At 32.7% G+C, this 10,704-nt stretch overlaps 1 protein-coding gene and 1 long non-coding RNA gene across 4 annotated transcripts; one reads left to right on the top strand and one right to left on the bottom strand.

The window, feature by feature from the left end:
- Positions 1–573: 573 nt before the first annotated feature.
- Positions 574–1,160, top strand: LOC121174334 (uncharacterized). Of its 2 annotated transcripts, none has more exons than XR_005890380.1 (2): positions 574–633; positions 913–1,160. It is a non-coding gene; the product is annotated as an uncharacterized lncRNA (long non-coding RNA). The 2 variants fall into 2 exon arrangements; XR_005890381.1 differs by lacking the exon at positions 574–633 and adding an exon at positions 773–831.
- A 6,295-nt stretch (positions 1,161–7,455) lies between these two features.
- Positions 7,456–9,610, bottom strand: LOC102668495 (zinc finger protein 8). Of its 2 annotated transcripts, XM_006575130.3 has the most exons (3): positions 8,511–9,608; positions 7,812–7,944; positions 7,461–7,732 (listed from the first exon to the last, which is right to left on the bottom strand). In XM_006575130.3, the coding sequence occupies exons 1-3, from the start codon at positions 9,348–9,350 to the stop codon at positions 7,722–7,724; spliced, it is 984 nt and encodes a 327-aa protein (XP_006575193.2). In that variant the 5' UTR covers positions 9,351–9,608; the 3' UTR covers positions 7,461–7,721. The 2 variants fall into 2 exon arrangements, with proteins under 2 accessions (XP_040869451.1, XP_006575193.2); XM_041013517.1 differs by having other exon boundaries at positions 7,456–7,944; positions 8,511–9,610.
- Positions 9,611–10,704: the final 1,094 nt, after the last annotated feature.

Genomic DNA, 10,704 nt, shown 5'->3' on the forward strand with positions numbered 1-10,704 from the left:
TGAAATTGCACATGGTGGTCAATGTCTCAGCATATCAGTTATACAGTTGTGGATTCTGTAAGTCATTTTAGATTACTATTAATTACCAAAGTAATTGTTTTAAATTCATACATAATTAACTTTGACTTAACAACACAGCCATCTGACTGAGACAAGTGTGCGAGCGGGGAATTCTGATGTGTATGGATTCCTCGAGCCACAGTCCATTCAGAGATCTGGACAATCACAATTTGAATCCGAAAGTTACATCAAGAGTTGGATACAGAGTTCAAAACGAGATGTTTACCTTGGAGCCTATCTGAATAGGTAAGTCAAACACAATAATTGAATTTAAATAATCTATACTACTACAATAAACTATATTCGTCTCTACTGCAGTGGACACTGGCAAATGGTCGTCATTCTACCTAAGGAAAACCTAGTTGTCTGGTTTTGTTCTTTGCATAACAGGCCAGACAACTACCTTAAGGGAATAATTAACAGGTCAGTATTGTTTTCAATACATTTTCATTGGCATAACTCAACAACATCAATATTTTAATGTTCCTTATATTCAACACTAGTGCTTTGAAAGGACTTGATGATACTCCACAACCGAAATCCAAGGCTGCTGCTAGGTGGATTGTTGTTAAGGTACGTGATTTAAATAAAAGTTCTACTTATATATATTTTATGTGTGTGTACACTAATTGTAGTTAACGTTTAATTAATATCCAAATTTCATTATGTATTTAGTGTAATAGATAAAAAGGAATCACTGAATGTGGCTACTACGTGATGCACTGGATGTCCACCATAATCTTAGGATCTTTCAGGAATAATTGGGAGACGGTAATTGTTTATTACAAACAAATTTGGTTTTTTTATAATTGTTATTACATTATTAATTTATTTTTTTATTTCATCATGCAGTATTTTAATGAAGTTAGACCATTGGAAGCAGAGAGATTTAAGGCACTTCGCATACAGTGGGCACAATATTATCTAAAAGTTAGAAATCAAACATAGGATGTTAGGCAACTATGTAACTTTAGGTTAATAAATTAGTTTACGTACTTTGCATTATATTTTTTACAATTGTTGTTTCATCTTAACATTGAACAACCTTTGTTGATAGCTAGTTTTTTGCTAAAATCTATTTGAAAACTGAATGCAAATGATATATGTTGTGTGCTGTGTGGTCTGATTTTAAATTTACAGGTTAAATTTTGGTTTTTTGTAAAAACAAAGACATTATATAAAAAAAATTCCTGAAAACAACATCGGTTTTTTATAAAAACCGATGTTAACGTGGGTTAACATCGGTTTTCTGTAAAAAACCGATGTTAAAATTCAATAATAACACATTCGTTAACATCGGTTTTTTAAAAAAACCGATGTTAACTGTCAACAATAACACATTCGTTAACATCGGTTTTCTGTAAAAAACCGATGTTAAAATTCAATAATAACACATTCGTTAACATCGGTTTTTATAAAAAATCGATGTTAACATGGGTTAACATCGGTTTTTTGAAAACACCGATGTTAACTATCAATAGTAACACATCCGTTAACATCAGTTTTTTGAAAAAACCGATGTTAACCCACGTTAACATCGGTTTTCATAAAAACCGATGTTAACTGTGAATAGTAACATATTCGTTAACATCGGTTTGTTATAAAAACCGATGTTAATTGTCAATAATAACACATTCGTTAACATCGGTTTTTTATAAAAACCGATGTTAACTGTCAACAGTAACACATTCGTTAACATCGGTTTTTATAAAAAACCGATGTTAACGAACGTTAACAACGTTAACATCGGTTTTCTGTAAAAAACCGATGTTAACTGTCAACAGTAACACATTCGTTAACATCGGTTTTTTGTAAAAACCGATGTTAACTTTCAATATTAATATACATTTTCTGGGTGTAATTCATATTAGCAACATCGGTTATTTATATAACCGATGTTGGTAATTTTACTTTAACATCGGTTTTTGAAAAACCGATGTTAACGATAATATTATCAACGTCGGTACTTTCAACATCGGTTGAAAAACCGATGTTGAAAGTCATAAATAACCGATGTAGAAAACATATTTTCTAATAGTGTGAGTTCAATTTTCTTTAATAATGTCTTGCATTAAGCCATGAAACGAAAAATTAGGCTTTAATTAGTAAAGTCTTGTTCACTAAAATAGTTAATGGGTTAAAAATTAAGTTTTATTTTCATATATTAAAGTATGCATAGAATCCTATGAACAGGTACATTCATGGTTGGTTGAGGCATTATTTAGGTTTAAGGGATCATTTGTTCATATGTACTGGTTCGGTGGAAAACAGTCGACAAAGGAGTCCACCTCCACTGAAGTTTGTAGACAATGTCTTCATTAATGATTCATTCACCTTATTATCTTTTTTTATTCTTACAATAAAACAAATTGAACCATTGTAATTACTTTCCTTAACGTTTTGCTTTGATGCATATACCTAGCTAATTCTTGGTTCGATAGATCATTCAATTAAATGCAGGTATATTTTATGTGTTCTTATGCAATGTGATAGGCTTGACTTATATTAAGTTTGCCTCCTCAAATTAATAATTTGATTCTTATAAATAGTTCAATTAGGTCATTCCATCCAAATTGGAGTTATCAATGTTAACGCTAGATACATGTGTCGTCGTTCTCACACTTTTTGGTAATCTAATAAGTCTCATTGAATAAAGTTCTAATCATCACTATTATTATTGTAATTTTTTAAATTAAAAAAGGAATTATGAATTATTATAAAACAAAAAACCAAATCTCCAATCCCTTCTTTCACGTTCTTTAAACCATTACTCACAAAAACTAAGAATCCCAACCCATAATCAAAAAACCTCACGCGAACTTGAGGAGATTCAATGTTGCCATTAGATTTATGTTAGGAAGAAGCAACATGAACATGTTGTAATTCAAAAGCAGGACGTCTATGGGGCCCACATCGTGCATCGTGTGCTTCACAATGTCAAAGTCCCACACGTCCGCCACAATTTCTACCTCCATGATCCCCATGACGAGCCAGATTGCATTCTACACCTCTTCTGACTTCTCCAACGACCGCACAAGGGTTGAGTTGCTCCCCACCCAGGTGTCACTCGACAATTAGCCCTGCTAGCTATGGCTTAATTGGAACGAGGCTACCATATGTAGAAGAAGCTTCTCCAAGCCATTCAAGACTCTCTAGTACAGTTCGTGAGAGTGGAGAGAAATAGAGGAGAACGCGACGGTGGTTGAGATCGAATGTTAGCGTTTCAAATTATAGCTCTTGCTTCTTTTCCCATTTTTTTATCTGGTTTTTTATTTGTATTTGAGATTTGATTTGGAATTTGGTTAGGATTTTATATGATTTGAACTAATTTGTGCTATTTCTTTTAAAAATAATTAGTGGCAGAGTTTTGAAATTGTCAATATGCACGAAAACTAGTTATTAATTGGTGGCTTTTAATTGTCATAAAATGTAAAATTGACACTATCTCCAATTCATTGATACCATTAACTTCAATTTGGACAGAATGACTTAATTGAATATTTTTTAAAATTAGAAGATTAAATTGAATCATTTAATAATTAAAGAATTAAAACAAACTTTGAAAATAAATTAAAAAACCAAAATAATAATTTAGTCTAAAAAATAATTTTCATGGTTTTTTATTTATTTTTCCTTTGCGAGTTGAAATAGCACGTTACCATCCCAATCCGTCCAATTAAAAAATTGACACGTGACTAAAAAGAATACTCTCTTTAAAATGCAACACTATATCTCTTAATTGTAATTAAGTTATTTTGGCTCATCGGACTAAGAAATACAACAAAGGAAATAAGTATCTTGATTTCTTTTTTATTTCTCTATAATAATTGTTCCCAACTAGTATTTGATAAATCGATATTTGATGCATAATACGAAGCTTGTGTAGAAATATTGAAATATAGACTTTCGAGGACTTTGTTAGTAAATTTTTTTTGATAATTAATATTTTCAAATAATGATATAGATGCTGCTAAAAAATAATTGTTTGAATAGAGAAATTGATGTATATAAAAATAATATATACTAATTAAGAGTATTTAACAAAACAGAACCAGATGAAGGTAGTATATGCCAAATTAAAAATTAAAGTTCATATATGCTTTTAATCATTACAAATATGAAATTAAGACTTCATAGGTTTTAAGGTTTTTGAAAATGATTTCAACCACCGCCAAGATTATCAAACTTAAAAGTTTACGTAAATTTGTGAGAGTTCTATAGACTCGACTCATATACTCGTAAGAATCCACTTCATATGAAAATAATAATAAAATATTTATAAATAACATTTCAACAATATAAACAAGAAAAATAATAAATCATAAATTTCAAAATACTTAAATAATTAAGTCAAGTAATGTATCACTACTAGATTATAACTTACAGATGTTATGGTAGTTGTAGATAATTTTCATCGAGAGTTTGATGTTATTAGATAACAAGGATTTGATGTTATTAAATGTGAGAATTTTTTATTCGGAAATAATATACTAAATGAAGATATGTTAAACACTAAAGTGATAAAAAAATAACTCAAAACGATTTACATTTTGGTCTAATTTTTTAACTTGCTAACTTGTTGACTCAGTGATCAATTCGAGAGTCTATCCAGAATCTACTAAAAAAAGAAATTACACACAAGTTAACTCACAAAAGATAAATAGACTCGTAAACTCATAAGAATTAACGAGTTAACTGAAGAATTTAACAACCATCATCACTACATAATGATAGCATCATTGTATATGCATTTAGGTGTGTTATGTGAGTGATACTATTTTAATCTAAACATATTTATAAAGACAAATTAAAATCATTTTACTTGAACATTAAATATGCACGAACATGAGTATATTCAAGTAAAATTTAAAACAACCCTAAAATTAACATGCAATCATTTTGAGAATATTCTAAGGTGGGTTAGCAACTATAAAACATACTTGTATATATGTATAATTTTCAGAAAATGACATTATGTTAAATCATCCAATAAACGTACAGTTTGAGAGTCTCATTAACAAAATGATTGTTTTGGTTCCTTGTTTATTATTATTTTTTAAATGCTTTTCTTAAATATTCTTTATAAGATTTTTATTTTAAATTATTTAGAAATATAATGCAAAATAAATTAATTTGATTATTTAAAAAACATATAGCTTAATATGTTTTCTGGGAATGGAATATCACTAAACCATATAGCTTAAAATGTCTTTCATACTTACATAATTTATTTGTTTTATCTAGCATGTTAAACAGAAATCGATCCGTAAGAAAATCGGTAATACCATAGCAGCATATTTAGCTATAATTAATGAATAATTACTTATGATATGTATTTTGCTGAAGTCTTCTGTCAGCAGGACATGATGTATGCATGTGTACATCAAAAATATGATTGATCGACTGCATTGAAGTCTTGTACAATTGCCTGGAGACGCAGATGAAATGGCCAAACAAGAGCTGTGTAGCAAAGTCATAATTTTTAATTACCAGACTTAGAAGATTGCAGAGTTTCTCGAGACTTGTAAGAAATGGATTGGTGGAAAAGTACTGGATCCTTATAAGTACATGTAAATATCTAGAGTTGAATGAAGTTTTGTTTCATCTAAACCTCTCATATATATACTGGAACCAGAATTGCTAATGTTTAGCATGTACAATAACTAATGTACAATATCCAGAGTTGAATGAAGTTTGGTTTCACGTGATTTTTTTTATCTCATGTAATTTTAAGAAGTTAATAATTATGATTTTCATATTTTAAATGTGATTTCATATTTTTTTTTTTACAAGTTTTAAAACACACTGTAAATGATATATCAATTAGTATTATTGCTCATCAGTGCGTCCTGTTTCTTTTTTTTTTTTTCCCCTAAAAGAACAAAACATTTGATGTGCAAGCACAAATGGTTAGAACTTGAAGTAGGAAATAATAGTTGACATGACAAAGGATTGTATATCCCACCTAATTAAGTGTTGAACATTTGTGCCGGTGCTGATTAAGCTTGTTCACCTAGTTAATTCAGGAGGCCCAATATATTTGATCATGCAATCACATTTATTGTTTACCAGTCACCTCACAAAACTGGTTTAAGTTTTCACTGACATTAATGTGGTTTTTCTTATACTATATATAATTATTATTATTATAATTTTAGATTACATATATATCTTTTATTAAAAATAATTCTATTTGAGCTGAGTCAAAATGTTGTGGAATTAAAATCATTAATTAAATTAAAATAGCTTTATACTGATTAATCAACGTTTGGAGATATGTTATATTATATATAATTATCTGCTGTGGAGAAGTGGGGGAGGGATTAAGAGTGTTGTCTGAATGTTGGTATTGCTAGTCAAAATCGCATGTCCCAACAATATTGAGGAGAATGGACCTCTAACATGTGTGTGTGATTGATTGCCTTTTTCCTCTGAATTTTATAGGTGAGGCAATACATTGGGTAGTGCCCATTGTTGCAAAATAAATCTCTGACCCTTTGTGCTGCCAAAATAACAGATGATTAAAGTAGACATGCAGAAGCATCGGTACTAACTATCAGTCTCTATTATTGTTAAGGAGAGAACATGTACCTCTCCTCCTTCCCTCTTTCCCTAGAGAAGGAATCTCCAAAGTCCCATATTTCTACTCACCTCACGAAAGCTAACCCACCTAACATACATCTATTTCTCTCTCTATCTTTCTATGTATATCAGACATAAAAGCAATTTGTACAGAGGATGGAAAAATAAAGATGGCAGCGTAACTACCATGTTCATATGTTCCTTAAAGTCCTGAGAGGGAAAAGGAAAGAGAAGAGACACATCCTTTTCTGAAGGGTTGGTTTTGCCATTTTAAAGCCCCATATGAAAGCCCTTGGTTGGTACCACACACACTTCCTTTGAATGAATGATGATGATGAGGATTTGTGTTTTGGAAAAACAAGGGCATATAAAAGAAGTGTGACCCATGCGTTCCTACCTTGTGGGTCAACAGTACTCGATCATCAACTTAGTAATAATTATTGACTGTTGTCACTTCAATTTTGAATCATTACACATGCATATTATATATCAACTCTCGAATTCTAATTCTACCCCCCCTCTAGATCCTCCAAGAAAACATTAGGACCACTTTGATGATTCAATATCTACACCCAGTTGAGTCATCTGGGGTCAACCTAGCTATACTACATGAACATCAAAGAAAAAGCTCCAACATGTTGTTGCATAACCAACATGCACATGCTCTTAAAGATGTTCCTTCTCCTATTTATTGATTCATAGAGAGAATTAAACCCTAAGACCAATACCCTTGATATTGCTCACACTTTGTCTCTTAAGCTCTAGGTAGGAGCTAGGTTCCACCATGCATCTTAGACATACAAGAGGATATAATATTAAGCTGATCCATTTACATAGCCACATATCCATATAAACACACATATATAGAAAGATATCTATGAATCTTCAATTCTTCATATTCATTCATATGCCTGTCATTTCATTAATTCTCTATCTACAATTTGCACTGGTGTAAATAAGCGAGTGAAAAACAAAAAAAGAAAAAAGAAAAAGGAAGATATATTCACCACACATGTAAATTTTGAAAGAAATTAATTAATTTTGGGGGAGCAATGGTGCCTGCTAATCGCATGGAAATATCACTTTCTTTCTGCAAAAATTGAGCAGACCCATCAAACCTTATCATCATGACCTTTCACAATTACAATTGCATTGAATCAGAAACCCACCTCTCTCATCACCCCACCTGCCTGGACAATATGATGGATTTCGGCACACGTGTGTCTCGACAAATTGTTCATGCGCACACAACTGTCTCTTACCCTTTCCATAATCCCACACGTGTGAAACAGTTTCCCCAGTCTACACCAAGAAACGACGACGAGCATGACCATACACAGACATACATACATAGAACATTACTTGCAATTGAAACCTATAACATATAGTATCATATACTAATACCATGCCCTTAATTAAATCATAATAAAAAAACATGTTTTGTTAATTATTAATTATAGTGTCTGATTTTAAATTCAAGAATTCATTCACGGTTAGAAAATAAAAAAAAAAATGAGATCAGATAATCAAGCTTGATTTAAAAATTAAATAGACTGTGATAATTAAACCACATGCAGGATATAGATGTTCTAAAATTGAACTGTTAACGTAAAATAAAAAGAAAGAAAGAAAGAATTAGAAAATGGAAACAATTTGAAGAAATTTCTCATATTTTATGGAATTTGTCCCCAAAGTCGCTCTATAGAAAGAGTCGCTGCCTGCAAATCCCTCGATTCTCTCGTAGTGCCATCATAATCATAATAGGGTTGATGTTATTACTGGCTCATGATAATACTATGTACGAACGAAAACTATTGGAAACAAGAAACATGCTGTTACTACTATTACAGATGAAGATCCAAACTCACACGGTCGCGTTTCGAGTCATACACGTAGCGATTTTGCGTTGGCCCCGAGGCTCCGACAACCTGCGAGGTTCTCACGTTCGCTATTTCCTCGGTCGCGAACAAAGGCGGCAACGACGAATGCTCGTGGCTGAAACTAGGGTTGTTATTATTGGTGGAGCCATTAGGGATTCTCCAAAACGCTAAGGGGCTTCCGTTAATAGGTTGTTGGTGTTGGTGGTGGTGGTGGTGAGAAAACGAAGTCGTTGTTGTTCCGTAGAAGCGCGTGGTGTTGTTGTTGTTGTTCCATGTTGGATAAGGCATTGTTGGTGGTGGTGGTGGTGGTGGAGTGGAACCGTAGCGGTAGTTCATGAGGTTGTAGACGTGGTGCGCGTCGGAGAAGGTGCTGCCCTGCACCATCGTGGACTGGAGGTGCGCGCGTTTGGCGTGCTGGCGTTCGCGTTTGTGGGCGTTCTGGTGGCCGCCGAGGGCTTGGGAGGTGGGGAAGTTGCGGCAGCAGTAGTGGCACTCGAAGCGGCGGCTACTCTCGCCGTTCGTGCTATTGGTGGCGGTGGCGGTGTCATCCTTGTTGGTGGGGTCGAGGTCGAATGAGTTGAGGTTGTTGTTGTTATTGTTGTTGGTTGTTGTTTCGACCGATTCAGAGTCATCGGCCGAAGCGACAACAACAGAGGTGTTGTTATTGTTGTTGTTTTCGCCGGCGAATTCGATGCCAAAGAGGCGAATGGCTGGCTTCTCTTTGAGGAGAGGAGCCGGGCGGATGAAAGGGAGTTGGGAGAACGAGTCGACGTTCATGAAGTCGTGGGTTTCTCTCTCGGAGGTTGTTGTTGACGTTGTCTTGTCCATGAGAGGAAATAATGGGAGAGAGGGTTGTGTGAATTGTGATGTGAGGGTGTGTATATGGAGAAAGCAAGGGGGAGTGAAAAAGTGTGTGTATGAAGGTGTGTGAGAGTGTTGTGTTGTGATGAGTGTGGAGGGAGAAGAGGGGGGATGTGGTGGGTCCTATAAACAGAGGGAGAGTGGGGACTGATCTATGGACAATTGGGTCTGATCCATCTCAGAGTGAAGTCTGACAAGGCCACAAAGTCTGAGAGTGGCTTCGCCTTCTCAAAGTACCACCTTCACTCCCTTTTACTTAATTTTGGATCCACATGGAAGAGTAGTAACTTCATCTATACAGCCACCTTTTCCTTTTATACAAGAAAAAATGTTTTGTGGACAGACATCCCATGAGGTGTTTCTAGTGTTGGGTTGTCTGTAATTCTGAACTCTCTACAATGAGAGTATTATGAAGTATGATTATTATACTTTGAAAAAAATTTGAGAATGACAAATATCATACAATCTTACACATGTTAACACATTCTTTTAGACCCATTTTATTATTATATTGTTGAAATTTATTAAAATTATAAAATCATAAATAAAGTTTGTTAAAGAAGTGAAATTCACTAACAAATTCTAACAAAAAAAAAATCATGATATGAATCTGCATTAAATATTCGAAAGAAGAGTTTTATCTCTCAATATTTAATTTCTATCAAACTTGAATACAATTATTTCTTCTGAAAGATATATGTGGTTTAAACTTAAAAATTCTAACTAATGAAAAGTGTATTAAAGATCATGTTGTTAACTTTTTTGGAAAAAATAGTCAATAGTTAAAGAGTTTGTGTATATCAAGAGAGAATTTTTCAACAATAATACCAAAATAATGTTTTTTAGAAAGTTATATAAAATTCCTCTTCAATAATTCAATAGTGCCCCATAGCTCATTTATTTTTCCTTTAATTTCTTTATTTTTTGAGGTGTGGTTTTTTCATTGAAAACAATTTTTGTTGAGTTACGTGTAATTATTGTGGATGATAAAGTTCTTTTTGAACATTTATCGCAATAATTAATATCCAAAACTCATATTTGAGACCTCTAGTTAAGCTAAAATAACCTCACCTTAATTGATTCACATGCTCAATGATGATAGATTTATATATTTGGACACTTAATTGATACTGAATATTTTTCTTCGTGTCTCACGTCATATTGTATAACGCTTGTATAATTTTCTCTCTTTTATTTCTATCCCTTTTCAAATAAAATATATACTATAGCCTGGTTTGTAATTCATTTTCCAAAGTGGTAATGGTATATAAAAGTGTATATTTAATTTCATATAAATAGTACTAGTAATACATTCTCTAAC

This window comes from Glycine max, chromosome 2 (assembly GCF_000004515.6).
Source record: "Glycine max cultivar Williams 82 chromosome 2, Glycine_max_v4.0, whole genome shotgun sequence".
In the NCBI taxonomy this organism is placed as follows: Eukaryota; Viridiplantae; Streptophyta; class Magnoliopsida; order Fabales; family Fabaceae; genus Glycine; species Glycine max.